The sequence below is a fragment of the Coregonus lavaretus genome, assembly GCF_964263955.1.
Source record: "Coregonus lavaretus genome assembly, chromosome: 23".
Taxonomy (NCBI): Eukaryota; Metazoa; Chordata; class Actinopteri; order Salmoniformes; family Salmonidae; genus Coregonus; species Coregonus lavaretus.
Window position 1 is genome coordinate 15,226,264 of NC_140010.1, and position 17,073 is coordinate 15,243,336.

General features: G+C 45.4%; 1 protein-coding gene across 1 annotated transcript in view; it reads right to left on the minus strand.

The window, feature by feature from the left end:
- The window catches only part of LOC311098925 (dystrobrevin alpha-like), a 50,739-nt gene that overhangs the window by 9,097 nt on the left and 24,569 nt on the right, over positions 1–17,073 (minus strand). Inside the window, exons 10-15 of the mRNA XM_084139473.1 lie at positions 15,952–16,035; positions 10,812–10,899; positions 9,872–9,966; positions 9,386–9,499; positions 9,211–9,307; positions 4,918–4,938 (exon numbers count right to left, since the gene is read on the minus strand). Coding sequence (XP_083995599.1) covers positions 4,918–4,938; positions 9,211–9,307; positions 9,386–9,499; positions 9,872–9,966; positions 10,812–10,899; positions 15,952–16,035 — 499 coding nt within the window. The remainder of the gene's footprint in view (positions 1–4,917; positions 4,939–9,210; positions 9,308–9,385; positions 9,500–9,871; positions 9,967–10,811; positions 10,900–15,951; positions 16,036–17,073) is intronic.

A 17,073-nucleotide genomic window follows, 5' to 3' on the forward strand; every position in this document is an offset into this window, starting at 1 on the left:
TCCAGCATCAGGCCGGCGCCAATGGAGCGGGAGAAGGTATCCGTCCTCGTTTCCTGCCTTTGTGGGAGAGCCCTGGAGTGGGCCAACGCGGTGTGGAACGAGGGAGGTGCCGCGTTGGAGGACTACGGGGAGTTTGCTCGCCTCTTTCGGGCCGGTTTCGATCACCCGCCTGAGGGTCGAGAGGCGGGCGAACGACTGGTCCATCTGAGGCAGGGGATGAGGAACGCACAGGACTACGCGCTGGAGTTACGGATGCTGGCAGCGGGGTCCGGGTGGAACGAGCGGGCCCTGATCGACCATTTCCGGTGCCACCTAAGGGAGGACTTCCGACGGGAGCTAGCCTGCCGTGATGCCATGCTATCGTTCTCCCAACTGGTGGACATGGCCGTCCGACTGGACAATCTGCTAGCAGCCAGAGGACATCCTGGTAGGGGTCTGCCCGTTCCCACTCTGACCCCGAGCAGATGGAGCTGGGGGGAGCCGCCGGTCGAGAGAGCGCAGGAGGACAGCGACAGTGCCACTCTGGTGGCACTAAGGTACAATCCACCTCATGTCGCAGTCAACGTTCCATTGGGTCTGGAGGCGGTAGGCAGGGTACTCACACATCACCCCAGGTAACAAACACCCAAACTTGTTCAGAGCCCTTTGCGGCACACTGTACCTTATCTATCTCCTTTCCCGATCACCTGGTAGTTTCCCAGTCTAAGGCGCTAGTCGATTCAGGCGCAGCTGGGAACTTTATGGACAGAGCATTTTCACGCCGTCAAGGCATTTAATTGGTTCCCCTATCCATTCCACTCCCCATCAGAGCACTTGATAGTCGACCATTAGGGTCCGGGTTGGTTAAGGAGGTTACTGTTGAGCAGATCACTTTTTTGATTATTGAGTCTCCTGCTTACCCTGTAGTCTTAGGTATTCCATGGTTAGCCCTTCACAACCCCAATTTTTCATGGCCGCAGAGGGTTCTTACAGGGTGGTCGCGTGAGGGTCCGGGTAGGTGTCTGTTTCCGTTGGTGCGACCACGGTGGAAAGTCCAGACGGTTCCCCCAACGTGCGCATTCCCCCTGAATACCATGATCTGGCGCTCGCGTTTTCCAAGACACAAGCGACTAAATTACCACCTCATCGGGAGGGGGATTGCGCGATAAACCTTCGGGTAGACGCTGTACATCCCAGGAGTCATGTGTATCCCCTGTCGCAGGCTGAAACGGAGGCTATGGAAACATACGTCACCGAGTCCCTGCGCCAGGGGTATATACGTCCCTCCACTTCACCTGCTTCCTCGAGTTTCTTCTTTGTGAAGAAGAAAGATGGCGGTTTACGCCCGTGCACTGATTATCCACCACTGAATAAGGTGACGGTACGATTTAGTTATCCTCTTCCCCTCATTCCTTCAGTGATTGAGTCAATGCATGGGGCTCGTTTTTTCACCAAATTAGACCTCAGGAGTGCCTACAACCTGGTGCGTATTCGGGAAGGGGATGAGTGGAAAACAGCATTCAGCACAACCTCGGGGCATTATGAATACCTGGTGATGCCATACGGTTTGATGAATGCTCCATCCGTTTTCCAGTCCTTTGTGAACAAGGTGTTGCGGGACATGCTTGGTCGCGGTGTGGTGGTCTACATCGATGACATCCTGGTGTATTCCGCTACGCGCCGAGCATGTGTCCCTGGTTCGCAAGGTACTGGTCCGACTGCTGGAGAATTATCTTCATGCCAAGGCAGAGAAGTGTGAGTTTTTCCAGCAGTCAATCTCCTTCCTCGGATATCGCATTACTACCACAGGTGTGAAGATGGAGGGAGATCGCATTTCAGCCGTGCGTAATTGGCCGACTCCAACCACGGTGAAGGAGGTGCATCGCTTCCTTGGCTTTGCCAACTACTATCTGAGGTTTATTCGGGGCTTTGGCAAGGTCGCAGCTCCCATTACCTCCTTGTTGAAGGGTGGGCCGTCCCGGCTCCGCTGGTCTGCTGAGGCTGATTTGGCCTTCAGTAGATTGCGGGATCTGTTCACCTCAGCCCCAGGTACTGGCTCACCCCGATCCATCACTACCGTTCGTAGTGGAGGTGGATGCGTCCGAGGTAGGGATAGGCGCTGTCTTATCCCAACGCTCAGGCACGCCACTCAAGCTCCGCCCCTGTGCCTTCTTTTTGAAGAAGCTCAGCTCGGCGGAGCAGAACTACGGCGTTGGTGATCGGGAGCTGCTGGCTGTTGTCCGAGCTTTGACGGTGTGGAGGCATTGGCTCGAAGGGGCGAAACACCCTTTCCTCGTCTGGACAGACCACCGTAACCTGGAGTACATTCGGGCAGCGAGGAGGCTGAATCCTCGCCAGGCCAGGTGGGCCCTCTTCTTCACCCGGTTTGATTTCACACTCTCATACATTCCGGGTACGAAGAACGTGAAGGCAGACGCACTGTCTCGGCTGTATGACACAGAGGAGAGGCCCAGAGACAACACCCCCATACTCCCGGCCTCATGCATTGTGGCACCGGTAGTATGGGCGATGGACGCGGATATAGCGCAGGCATTACGCACAGATCCATCTCCACCGCAGTGTCCAGCTGGGCTGCAGTACGTGCCTGCGCTTATCCGTGATCGTCTGATCTACTGGGCACACACGACACCCTCCTCTGGTCATCCAGGTATCGGTCGTACAATGCGCTGCCTGACCGAGAAGTACTGGTGGCCTACCTTGGCTAAGGACGTGAGGGTGTATGTTTCCTCCTGCTCAGTATGCGCCCAGAGTAAGGCACCTAGGCACCACCCAGCGGGTAAGCTACAACCTTTACCAGTTCCACAACGACCATGGTCTCACCTTAGTATTGCTTTCTTACTGATCTTCCCCTCTCCCAAGGTAACACCACTATCCTGGTCATTGTGGATCGCTTTTCGAAGTCTTGCTGCCTCCTTCCTCTGCCCGGTCTCCCCACGGCCCTACAAACTGCGGAGGCTCTGTTTACTCACGTCTTCCGGCACTATGGGGTACCAGAGGATATAGTGTCCGACTGAGGTCCCCAGTTCACGTCTAGTGTCTGGAAGGCGTTCATGGAACGTCTGGGGGTCTCGGTCAGCCTGACCTCTGGATTTCACCCCGAGAGTAATGGGCAGGTGGAAAGGGTGAATCAAGATGTGGGTAGGTTCCTGCGGACCTACTGTCAGGACCAGCCGGGGGAGTGGTCGGTGTTCCTGCCATGGGCAGAATAAGCTCATAACTCTCTCCGCCACTCCTCCACTAACCTAACACCCTTCCAATGTGTTTTGGGTTACCAACCGGTCCTGGCACCGTGGCACCATAGCCAGACCGAGGCTCCTGCGGTGGATGACTGGTTTCGGCGCGCGGAGGAGACTTGGGATGCTGCCCACGTTCGCCTCCGGCGCGCCGTACGTCGTCAGAAGGCGAACGCTGACCGCCACCGCAGGGAGGCCCCGGTTTTCATACCGGGGGATCGGGTCTGGCTCTCGACCCGGAATCTACCCCTCCGCCTGCCCTGCTGGAAGCTGAGCCCACGGTTTGTGGGGCCGTTTAAAGTCATGAGGAGGATAAACGAGGTTACATACAGGTTGTTACTCCCCCCGATTACCGTATTAACCCCTTGTTTCATGTGTCTCTCCTCAGGCCGGTGGTAGCTGGTCTGCTCCAGGAGTCTGAGGTGCGGGAGGTTCCTCCACCTCCTCTGGACATCGAGGGGGCCCCGGCGTACTCGGTCCGTTCCATACTGGATTCGAGGTGTCGGGTGGGGGGCCTTCAGTATCTCATGGAGTGGGAGGGGTACGGTCCGGAGGAACGGTGCTGGGTTCCAAGGAGGGACATCCTCGATCCCTCCCTGTTGAGGGATTTCCACCGTCGCCATCCGACTCGCCGTGCTCCGCGTCCTCCTGGCCATCCCCGAGGCCAGGGTCAGCGCACTGCTGGAGCCGCGCGTCAAGGGGGTGGTACTGTCACGACTTCCGCCAAGGCTGCCTCCCCTCCTTGTTCGGGCAGGTTTCGGCGTTCGTCGTCACCGGCTTACTTGCTACTGCCGATCCCATTTTCATCACTCCACTTGTCATGTCTTGTCTTGTCAATCACACACACCTGGTGCTCATTCCCCTAATTAGTATGTGTATAAGTGTTCCCTCTGTTCCCCTTGTCTTTGTGAGTGATTGTTTCATTGTGAGAGCGAGTAGCTCGGTTGAACTACTCTTCCATTTTGCTATTGCCAAGTGGAATATTTCCCTTGTGATAGTTTCGTTTTGACGCTGGGCGCGTTTTATTTATGTAAACGGAATAAATTCTGGACTTCGGTGTTTTACCTCCTGCGCCTGACTCCTTCATTCACACCTCGTCACAGCATAGCTGTCTTGCTGGACTGTTGGTCTCTTCTGATTGGGATGTTGTCCTGTTAGCATGGGGGGTAGTGGGGTGGGTGGAATTTCTGAAGTTCTGAATCTCCATAGGTCTGTATGGGGAACGTCAAGTGGGGATTGTAGTTTTGGTCAGGAAAAGCTCATGGCCCTACTCCTCATCACTGCTTGAAACCTCTAAGAGTTGTATCAGTAATAGCATCATTCCCATATTGTTAATTCCAATGTTATAAGACCCAGTAATGGAGCAAAAATTGCTAAAGTTCAGGCCAGTAAAGTTTTCTGCTGAAAAAGCTGTTATGTTAAGCATGTTTATCCAAAAACACATCCATGGCTGGTAAGCAACAAACATTGAGCACGTGCCATAATGAATTTTAGGTCCATTTAGCACCACTTTCCATTAAGTCAATATTAGTTAAATATTTAACATGCTGTTAGTTCAATTGACTGCTGCATTTTCAGTTCCCATGAGACCTGATCAAATATTGTCAGCAAAACCACAAACATCACATTCAGAAGTCTCTTTGTAAGAAGCATTAGTTATTTTAGGTTTCACAGACAAACTTACAGCTTGCTTCCTTTCCTCCTCCTGTTGAGAAAAACGTTATTCATGTACTGTCATAAAAACACACAATAGTATAATCAATCAATGAAGACAATTTCTTTCACATGTAAAAACCTATTGGGATTTTCTCCCATATAGTAGGCCTATAGCAAGTCTGATGCTAGCATGCTCATGCTAGGTAGGGCTAACTGGATTAGCATTGATCCCTTCAGTTGAGTAATTAGATTGATAGCCTTACCACTTAAATCAGTAGAGTAAGCAGTTTATGTAAGACTTCTTAAACTCCTATCCCCATTGACTGTTGTTATGACTGACTCTCTGACTGAATGTTATCCTACAGTTGAAGTCGGAAGTTTACATACACTTAGGTTGGAGTCATTAAAACTCGTTTTTCAACCACTCCACAAATTTCTTTTTAACAAACTATAGTTTTGGCAAGTCGGTTAGAACATCTACTTTGTGCAGGACACAAGTAATGTTTCCAACAATTGTTTACAGACAGATTATTTCACTTATAATTAACTGTATCACAATTCCAGTGGGTCAGAAGTTTACATACACTAAGTTGACTGTGCCTTTAAACAGCTTGGAAAATTCCAGAAAATGATGTCATGGCTTTAGAAGCTTCTAATAGGCTAATTTACATAATTTGAGTCAATTGGAGGTGTACCTGTGGATGTATTTCAAGGCCTACCTTCAAACTCAGTGCCTCTTTGCTTGACATCATGGGAAAATCAAAACAAATCAGCCAAGACCTCAGAAAAAAATATTGTAGACCTCCACAAGTCTGGTTCATCCTTGGGAGCAATTTCCAAACGCCTGAAGGTACCACGTTCATCTGTACAAACAATAGTACGCAAGTATAAACACCATGGGACCATGCAGCCGTCATACCACTCAGGAAGGAGACGCGTTCTGTCTCTTAGAGATTAATGTACTTTGGTGCGAAAAGTGTAAATCAATCCCAGAACAACAGCAAAGGACCTTGTGAAGATGCTGGAGGAAACAGGTACAAAAGTATCTATATCCACAGTAAAACAAGTCCTATATCGACATAACCTGAAAGGCTGCTCAGCAAGGAAGAAGCCACTGTTCCAAAACCGCCATAAAAAAGCCAGACTACGGTTTGCAACTGCACATGGGGTCAAAGATCATACTTTTTGGAGAAATGTCCTCTGGTCTGATGAAACAAGAATATAACTGTTTGGCCATAATGACCATCGTTATGTTTGGAGGAAAAAGGGGAAGGCTTGCAAGCCGAAGAACACCATCCCAAACGTGAAGCACGGGGGTGGCAGCATCATGCTGTGGGCGTGCTTTGCTGCAGGAGGGACTGGTGCACTTCACAAAATAGATGGCATCATGAGGAAGGAAAATTATGTGGATATATTGAAACAACATCTCAAGACATCAGTCAGGAAGTTAAAGCTTGATCGCAAATGGGTCTTCCAAATGGACAATGACCCCAAGCATACTTCCAAAGTTGTGGCAAAATGGCTTAAGGACAACAAAGTCAAGGTATTGGAGTGGCCATCACAAAGCCCTGACCTCAATCCTATAGAACATTTGTGGGCAGAACTGAAAAAGAGTGTGCGAGCAAGGAGGCCTACAAACCTGACTCATTTACACCAGCTCTGTCAGGAGGAATGGGCCAAAATTAACCCAACTTACTGTGGGAAGCTTGTGGAAGGCTACCCAAAACGTTTGACCCAAGTTAAACAATTTAAAGGCAATGCTACCAAATACTAATTGAGTGTATGTAAACTTCTGACCCACTGGGAATGAGATGAAAGAAATAAAAGCTGAAACAAATCATTCTCTCTACTATTATTCTGACATTTCACATTCTTAAAATAAAGTGGTGATCCTAACTGACCTAAGACAGGGAATTTCTACTAGGATTAAATGTCAGGAATTGTGAAAACTGAGTTTAAATGTATTTGGCTAAGGTGTATGTAAACTTCCGACTTCAACTGTATATACAGTTTTATTATGTGATAGTTATGTTGGTTGTATGTTGTCAGTGGTCATAATCATATGATCAAAACACTGTCCTTAGTAGAATGACTGGAAAATGTTAAATCCCAAATATTTTAACATGAAGAAACTGGGGAACACAGTCATTTTTGATACATTTACATTTGAGTCATTTAGCAGACGCTCTTATCCAGAGGGACTTACAGTTAGTGAGTGCATACATATTACTTTTTTTTCATACTGGTCCCCCGTGGGAAACGAACCCACAACCCTGGCATTGCAAACGCCATGCTCTACCAATTGAGCTACACAGGACTATAAAGAAAGTTATGGATTATGGTAAGAAGATGAGAAAGGAAGACTTGTCAAGACCAGAGCAACTCCTCAGGATTTACTGAAGCTGGGGAAGCTTCCTCATGTAGTCCCGTGTAGCTCAGTTGGTAGAGCATGGCGTTTGCAACGCCAGGGTTGTGGGTTCGATTCCCACTGGGGGCCAGTATGATAATGTACAGTGGGGGAAAAAATTATTTAGTCAGCCACCAATTGTGCAAGTTATCCCACTTAAAAATATGAGAGAGGCCTGTAATTTTCATCATAGGTACACGTCAACTATGACAGACAAATTGAGAAAAAAGAATCCAGAAAATCACATTGTAGGATTTTTAATGAATTTATTTGCAAATTATGGTGGAAAATAAGTATTTGGTCACCTACAAACAAGCAAGATTTCTGGCTCTCACAGACCTGTAACTTCTTCTTTAAGAGGCTCCTCTGTCCTCCACTCGTTACCTATATTAATGGCACCTGTTTGAACTTGTTATCAGTATAAAAGACACCTGTCCACAACCTCAAACAGTCACACTCCAAACTCCACCATGGCCAAGACCAAAGAGCTGTCAAAGGACACCGGAAACAAAATTGTAGACCTGCACCAGGCTGGGAAGACTGAATCTGCAGCTTGGTTTGAAGAAATCAACTGTGGGAGCAATTATTAGGAAATGGAAGACATACAAGACCACTGATAATCTCCCTCGATCTGGGGCTCCACGCAAGATCTCACCCCGTGGGGTCAAAATGATCACAAGAACGGTGAGCAAAAATCCCAGAACCACACGGGGGGACCTAGTGAATGACCTGCAGAGAGCTGGGACCAAAGTAACAAAGCCTACCATCAGTAACACACTACGCCGCCAGGGACTCAAATCCTGCAGTGCCAGACGTGTCCCCCTGCTTAAGCCAGTACATGTCCAGGCCCGTCTGAAGTTTGCTAGAGTGCATTTGGATGATCCAGAAGAGGATTGGGAGAATGTCATATGGTCAGACGAAACCAAAATATAACTTTTTGGTAAAAACTCAACTCGTCGTGTTTGGAGGACAAAGAATGCCGAGTTGCATCCAAAGAACACCATACCTACTGTGAAGCATGGGGGTGGAAATATCATGCTTTGGGGCTGTTTTTCTGCAAAGGGACCAGGACGACTGATCCGTGTAAAGGAAAGAATGAATGGGGCCATGTATCGTGAGATTTTGAGTGAAAACCTCCTTCCATCAGCAAGGGCATTGAAGATGAAACGTGGCTGGGTCTTTCAGCATGACAATGATCCCAAACACACCGCCCGGGCAACGAAGGAGTGGCTTCGTAAGAAGCATTTCAAGGTCCTGGAGTGGCCTAGCCAGTCTCCAGATCTCAACCCCATAGAAAATCTTTGGAGGGAGTTGAAAGTCCGTGTTGCCCAGCGACAGCCCCAAAACATCACTGCTCTAGAGGAGATCTGCATGGAGGAATGGGCCAAAATACCAGCAACAGTGTGTGAAAACCTTGTGAAGACTTGCAGAAAACGTTTGACCTGTGTCATTGCCAACAAAGGGTATATAACAAAGTGTTGAGAAACTTTTGTTATTGACCAAATACTTATTTTCCACCATAATTTGCAAATAAATTCATAAAAAATCCTACAATGTGATTTTCTGGATTTCTTTTACTCATTTTGTCTGTCATAGTTGACGTGTACCTATGATGAAAATTACAGGCCTCTCTCATCTTTTTAAGTGGGAGAACTTGCACAATTGGTGGCTGACTAAATACTTTTTTTCCCCACTGTATGCACTCACTAACTGTAACTCTGGATAAGAGCGTCTGCTAAATGACTCAAATGTAAAATGTAATGATGAAGCCCCAGTGAGATTTGAAGAAGTGCTCGATTTGAAGAAGTGCTCTCGCTAGTGGTTGGATAATGAAAAGTGTGTTGGATTTTCTACCCTTCTCCTTAGCAGGCCTACATTACAGTAGAAATGAAACTGTATGGCTTTCTCACGCACCTTCAGCAGCAGCATCAGCTGCTCCAGCTGTACCATGAGTTCCCTGCGACTCTCCTGCAGAGCAGACATCCTCTGCTCCAGCTCATCTTTGCGTTGCCTGGTAGAGGAAAAACAGCCATAATATATACACATTTATTCACAGATTTCTTTGTAGAAGAATTTGAGATGGGTCTACCTGAGAAGCCGTAGCTCGGCCAGCAGAGTGGGGTTCTGTTGGGACGTGCTCGTTGGAGGCTGGGAGGCCTGCTCGTGCTGCACTCTCAGACGCTGGATCTCCTGCAAGATCTCTCTGTGACACAAACACAGGCCAGTTGAAGCTAATATATCACATATGTAAGCTTTCTGAGGTAGTTTTGTTTATGTGATTTAGATGGTGTGATGGCTTACAGGGGGGTCTACCAGCTAGCTTGACCACATTAAGTCACCAGACTTGAGTTGCTTTTATATTTTTCTGGTACTACCATGCAAACAGGGCTACAGCTCATTTGAATTACTACCAACCACAGTTTGTGTGGGAAGCACATTGTAATTGGGAAGCACATTGAGCACCACATTAAATAACCTAGCACATTCCGTTCATGTAATTTGGCACGATGGCAGGGTTGGAAAGAATAGGTGAACAGAGAGAGAAAAGCAAATTCAGATGGAAACCATCCCTGACCTGTTTTTGCTCTCTAGCTCAGCAATAAGCTGCCTCTGCTGCTTGTTGGCATCCAGAGAGAAAGAGATGTCGCTGTGGACCCTCTGCTGCTGTTGCTGTAATACACAGAGACACATGACATTAACATTACACACAGGGACACATGACATTATCATTACACACAGGGACACATACCATTATCATTACACATGGGGACATATTACATTATCATTACACACAGGGACACATGACATTATGATTACACACAGGGACACATGACATTAACATTACACACAGGGACACATGACATTATCATTACACACAGGGACACATACCATTATCATTACACATGGGGACATATTACATTATCATTACACACAGGGACACATGACATTATGATTACACACAGGGACACATACCATTATCATTACACATAGGGACATATGACATTATCATTACACACAGAGACACATGACACTATCATTACACACAGAGACACATGACATTTTCATTACACACAGGGAACCATGATATTATCATAACACACAGGGAACCATGACATTATCGACTGTACTGAGGTCATCTGGCTTATGTTATTTCCTTATACACTACTACATTACATTTACATTTTAGTCATTTAGCAGACGCTCTTATCCAGAGCGACTTACAGTTAGTGAGTGCATACATTTTTCATACTGGCCCCCCGTGGGAAACGAACCCACAACCCTGGCGTTGCAAGCGCCATGCTCTACCAACTGAGCTACAGTGGACTATAGCAGTGATAAGCACCCACAGGGAACACTGATGGGTCATGATTACAGGCACGAGTTCTTCCTGAATGGGTGACCTGACTCAGGAAAACAGGCATTTGGAACAAATGTGTATTAGCGCTGAGCACATGTCAGGATGCTATTCATGGTATTTTCTCCCACTATGACCTCAGATAGCATGTGTGTCTCACCGCGGCGGCTGCGTCAGAGGCCAGTCTAGCAGCGTAGCGGGCGATGAGACTGTGCTCTTCCTCCTGGTGGTAACTGCTCTCCAGCAAACTGATCAACAGGTGGAGAGAGGAGGGGAGACAGTCATCTGTCATCTACATATCTACATATTTACTGCAGTGAGGTACTGCAACTAGACACACATACACAAAATACTGCAGCCAAATATAAAGAGTAGTTCTGCATTTACTTAAATTACTGTACATCAATTTCAAATGATAATTGGAACAGTATCTGTATGATTGGTTAGTTAATTATAATGTATTTACATGCAAACACTGGAGAGTAGTTTGTACCTCGCCTGAGGTAGAGTACCTTATGATAAGCTGTAGACCACACTATCTACCAAGAGAGTTTTCATCTATATTATTCGTAGCCATCTATTTACCACCACAAACCGATGCTGGCACTAAGACCACACTCTACGAGCTGTATAAGGCCATAAGCAAACAAGAAAATGCTCAGCCAGAAGCGGCGCTCCTAGTGGCCGGGGACTTTAATGCAGGCAAACTTAAATCAGTTTTACCTAATTTCTACCAGCATGTCACATGTGCAACCATAGGGAAAAATAACTCTAGACCACCTTTACTCCACACACAGAGACGCAAACAAAGCTCTCCCTCGCCATCCATTTGGCAAATCTGACCATAATTCTATCCTCCTGATTCCTGCTTACAAGCAAAAACTAAAGCAGGAAGTACCAGTGACTCGCTCAGTACGGAAGTGGTCAGATGATGCAGATGCTACACTAGAGGACTGTTTTGCTAGCACAGACTGGAATATGTTCTGAAATTCATCCAATGGCATTGAGGAGTATACCACCTCAGTCATCGGCTTCATCAATAAGTGCATCGACGACGTCGTCCCCACAGTGACTGTACGTACATATCCCAACCAGAAGCCATGGATTACAGTCAAAGCTCGATCTTTAACCAGAGATCACATTTTTTGTACTGTAAAACTATTTGGTGGAATGTGCTTTGTGGCTGCCCGGACAGGCAAGTAAAACTTGGTCCCGAAAAAAATATTTAATTTGCTTTGAAACCATAACATTTGAGCATTTGTGGGGCACAACAAAAAGGAAACCAAGCCAAGCATCACACAGTTCTTCTCCTTAAATTCCCTTTCCCCTCCATGTCTCATTCACTCAATTGCGTTCCGACTGCTCTCTACACACACACCTGCTGAGTGTGCACACAAGCTCCCGTTAGGCCTACAGAAATAAATGCCTATAAAAACGTATCTAACTGATGGGATACACAAACTACATTCCTTGCCAAATGACGACAGTTTTATTACAAATTCAAAATGGACTGGTTGATTGAAGTAGGAAAATATGTGTTCCAACAACGAGCTACAGTTTTGGAATAATTGTGTCCCATCTATTTTCCACTTAGGCTACTTTGCGAACTGCTAGTGCCATTTGTGACTCGTTTCAGGAAAGTAGGCGTATGTTGCGCGTCACTACTTCACAGGAGAGGCATTAGAATGTAAACTTTTTTTAAATCAAAATGCGTTTTTTTGCAGAAATGCCTTCTGGAACATGTAAACTTTCATGTGCCTTAATAACAAACTTGCATGCCATCTGTAAATACGAATAAAATTGTTAAATTACGAGCCTAGTTGGTTTAGCCACGGAAAAAGACAGGAACCTTCCCACTAGCCATGATTGGCTGAGATAATGGATGGGCTGGACATGCCGAGAGATGAGTTCGGATTGGTCTGCCATGTAGCACGCTTCTGTCTATAACATGAGCTGGTCAGTATGTGTAGGTAATCCTTTCTAACATGGCTTTTTTGAAAGATATCACGTAGTAGAACTGCAAAAAGGTGGCTCTCCACTGGAATTAGAGTATGATAGCTAAGGAGATGGAGAAAATGTTGCAGTTTGATTGCAAATATGCAGAGGGAGTCGAAAAGAGAACACACAGAAGGCTGTTGTATAAAACACCTGTCTCCGGACATCTTCAAACTAAGGGCAACCATGGCATCCGTGACAAAGAGGGAGAAGCGTCCATTCATGTACAGTTGAAGTCGGAAGTTTACATACACCTTAGCCAAATATATTTAAACTCAGTTTTTCACAAATCCTGACATTTAATCTTAGTAAAGATTCCCTGTCTTAGGTCAGTTAGGATCACCACTTTATTTTAAGAATGTGAAATGTCAGAATAATAGTAGAGAGAATTATTTATTTCAGCTTTTATTTCTTTCATCACATTCCAAGTGGGTCAGAAGTTTACATACACCCAATTAGTATTTGGTAGCATTGCCTTTAAATTGTTTAACTTGGGTCAAACGTTTCGGGTATCCTTCCACAAGCTTCCCACAATAAGTTGGGTGAATTTTGGCCCATTCCTCCTGACAAAGCTGGTGTAACTGAGTCAGGTTTGTAGGCCTCCTTGCTCGCACACGCTTTTTCAGTTCTGCCCACAAATGTTCTATAGGATTGAGGTCAGGGCTTTGTGATGGCCACTCCAATACCTTGACTTTGTTGTCCTTAAGCCATTTTGCCACAATTTTGGAAGTATGCTTGGGGTCATTGTCCATTTGGAAGACCCATTTGTGACCAAGCTTTAACTTCCTGACTGATGTCTTGAGATATTGCTTCAATATATCCACATAATTTTCCATCCTCATAATGTCATCTACAGTGGGGAAAAAAGGATTTAGTCAGCCACCAATTGTGCAAGTTCTCCCACTTCAAAAGATGAGAGAGGCCTGTAATTTTCATCATAGGTACACGTCAACTATGACAGACAAATTGAGAAAAAAAATCCAGAAAATCACATTGTAGGATTTTTAATGAATTTATTTGCAAATTATGGTGGAAAATAAGTATTTGGTCAATAACAAAAGTTTCTCAATACTTTGTTATATACCCTTTGTTGGCAATGACACAGGTCAAACGTTTTCTGTAAGTCTTCACAAGGTTTTCACACACTGTTGCTGGTATTTTGGCCCATTCCTCCATGCAGATCTCCTCTAGAGCAGTGATGTTTTGGGGCTGTCGCTGGGCAACACGGACTTTCAACTCCCTCCAAAGATTTTCTATGGGGTTGAGATCTGGAGACTGGCTAGGCCACTCCAGGACCTTGAAATGCTTCTTACGAATGACCCAAAACACACGGACAAGGCAACAAAGGAGTTGCTCAAGAAGAAGCACATTAAGGTCCTGGAGTGGCCTAGCCAGTCTCCAGACCTTATTCCCATAGAAAATATGTGGAGGGAGCTGAAGGTTCGAGTTGCCAAACGTCAGCTTAGAAACCTTAATGACTTGGAGAAGATCTGCAAAGAGGAGTGGAACAAAATCCCTCCTGAGATGTGTGCGAACCTGGTGGCTAACTACAAGAAAAGTCTGACCTCAGTGATTGCCAACAAGGGTTTTGCCACCAAGTACTAAGTAATGTTTTGCAGATGGGTCACATATTTATTTCCCTAATTAAAATGCAAATCAATTTATAACATTTTTGACATGCGTTTTTCTGGATTTTGTTGTTGTTATTCTGTCTCTCACTGTTCAAATATACCTACCATTAAAATGATAGACTGATCATTTCTTTGTCAGTGGGCAAACGTACAAAATCAGCAGAGGATCAAATACTTTTTTCCCTCACTGTATGGGGCAATTTAGCAATTAGGATTTGATATCTGTAATGGTCATGATAAATTTGGCATTGTCGCGCACTATTGGCATAGGCCTATCTATAGATAAATGCGGACATACTTCTTTCCAGTGCAGGCCTTGTGTTCTAAAAATCTTTTTTTATTTCATTCAAATACTCGAACAGTCAAACAATGTCAAATGCCCATCCCTAGAAGGTACATATCTTTACAAACCTGGCTCTATGAATGGGGTCAGTGTTTAAACCAATGGAGCCTTTGTCTCATCAAGCGCAGGTGCAGTTCCTATAAGTAGAGATGGAGGACTCACTAAAGCCAGAAAACTATGTGTGTAACTTCTCCTGTAACTTTCCCTGGTTCTACCTGGCTTGCTCAGTGTGTGTGTGTGTGTGTGTGTGTGTGTGTGTGTGTGTGTGTGTGTGTGTGTGTGTGTGTGTGTGTGTGTGTGTGTGTGTGTGTGTGTGTGTGTGTGTGTGTGTGTGTGTGTGTGTGTGTGTGTGTGTGTGTGTGTGTGTGTGTGTGTGTGTGTGTGTGTGTGTGTGTGTGTGTGTGTGCGTATCTACCGTGTACTTATATTATTCCTTAGTCCAAAGCTGACATTACGAGCCAGCGAAACAGAAAATAAAAGGCCATACAAGTATGTAAAAAGGAGATTGACAGAGAACACTGAAAATAGAAAAAAATTAACTTGAGAGAGAGAGACTCAAAGCTAATATTAGTGACTTGCAGCAGTTAGTTTCACTCTCCCAGGTAATGTGGGACGCCTATGAAAATGATTGTAATAGATACTCTACCCTGATGAATGGTTATTGGTCTTCACTATGCATGCACCATCTAGCATATTTCAGATAGCTCCTTGAGTATCACTGTGTAAACCCATCTATAGGAAATCAGAAGAGTGAATGGTTCCACTGCAGTGTATGCTCTATAATGACTATGTCTGCATCTGAAGTGGCACCATATTCCCTATAATAGAGCACTACTTTTGACCAGGCCTGGCCATGGTCAAAAGTAGTGCACTATATACTGTAGGGAATAGCGTGCCATTTCAGACACAGCCTATATCTATTTGAATTAGTTCACGGATGCATTTGAGCCACCAAATCATTCTCCAAGGCAGTACGCCCGCTTGGGTCACTTACCCCCTTCCTTTCAACAGATATGAAGCAGCCCTAGCCAACAGTTTTCTCTGCTCAGCTTAATTATTCTTGGTACTATAAGGCAAGCTATTTACACCAGACAAAAGAGTGAGACAACACAAACCTCCACAAATTAGTCGCATGCATTCAAATAGGTTTAGAAAAATAAAGATTGGTTAGTAGGATTCATACTGATGTGTGGATTTTAAGGGGGCTTAGAGGTGTTAATTTTCATGACAAATATGTACAGTCAGGTAACCTAACTTGATTCTGTCTTTGAGAATTCTGCATATCCGGCTTTGTTGCAGTCTTTCTGACTGATATCATATCAGATACTCACTTCTTAGTTGAGTAAGGGTTCCCTGACGTGGGCATGGAGTGGGAGAGCATGAAGTCATTGGTGCTATTCATTGGTCTGGGAGGCCTGTGGTGCAGGAGACAAACATGATGATGTTCAAACAGCCAACATGACAATAGCGGCTTCCATCATCATATGGAAGAGAAGCAACTGATGCTTACACCGTGTGTGTTTGTGTGTGTGCGCGTGTGTGCGTGTGCGTGTGTGCGTCAAGGTCTCAGAGGGCCGAAAGAGCATTGAATGGGTCTAGGGAGTCAGGACATAATAGCTGCAGTTTCTGATTGTGACACGTCACATAAAAAATGTGTGGGTGTGGATTTCCTCCTCACTCATCCGAAGGTCATTAACTCCTCATAATCGTATTGTTTACATGACCTAAAAAGGTATTCACATGTGGCACAAAGGAGGGCTGGGATTATTGAAGCAGAAACCTGTAGTAAACTGCACACAAGTTGGTTGTGCTAAAACTGAGGTGCCACTTTGAGGAACTACAGGGCATAGTATATAAGGATTGACCCTGGAGGATCAACAAGATCGGATTAAACAATAGACAAAAAAATATGGCACTAGCTACTAGTAATATAATACACTACCTTCTATAGTACTTGAGTTGATCTAATTAAATGTACTAGCAGCATATTATACATATTCTAGCAAGTATTCAAAGCAAACTTACCAGGTGTCTCTATTTTGCAGCAAGAAAAGAACAAAGAGATTTGTTACAATCACCCATGCATGCACTACAACGGCCACAGTGAGTGGTACAACTGAATTCACGTTCACATGACAATAATCTAGATGTCAAAATCAATATTTGTCTCAGATTCTCAGCCCTTTGAATGCATTGCCACTCTTTTCCACCAAACAGATTGGTCATCTGACTAGGGTTGCTAAATTCCGGGAACTTTCAATAAATTCCCTGGTTTTCCCCCAAAACAATCCTGGCTTACGTTTCCTTCTTATTCCCTCCTGATTCCGGGTAGCTTCCAACCAGTTCCCGGAATTTAGCAACCCTACATATGACTCGGCTTAGCTGTTAAGGGTTGGAATAGTAATGTATCAAAGATACAGTGGAAGTCGGAAGTTTACATACATTTAGGTTGG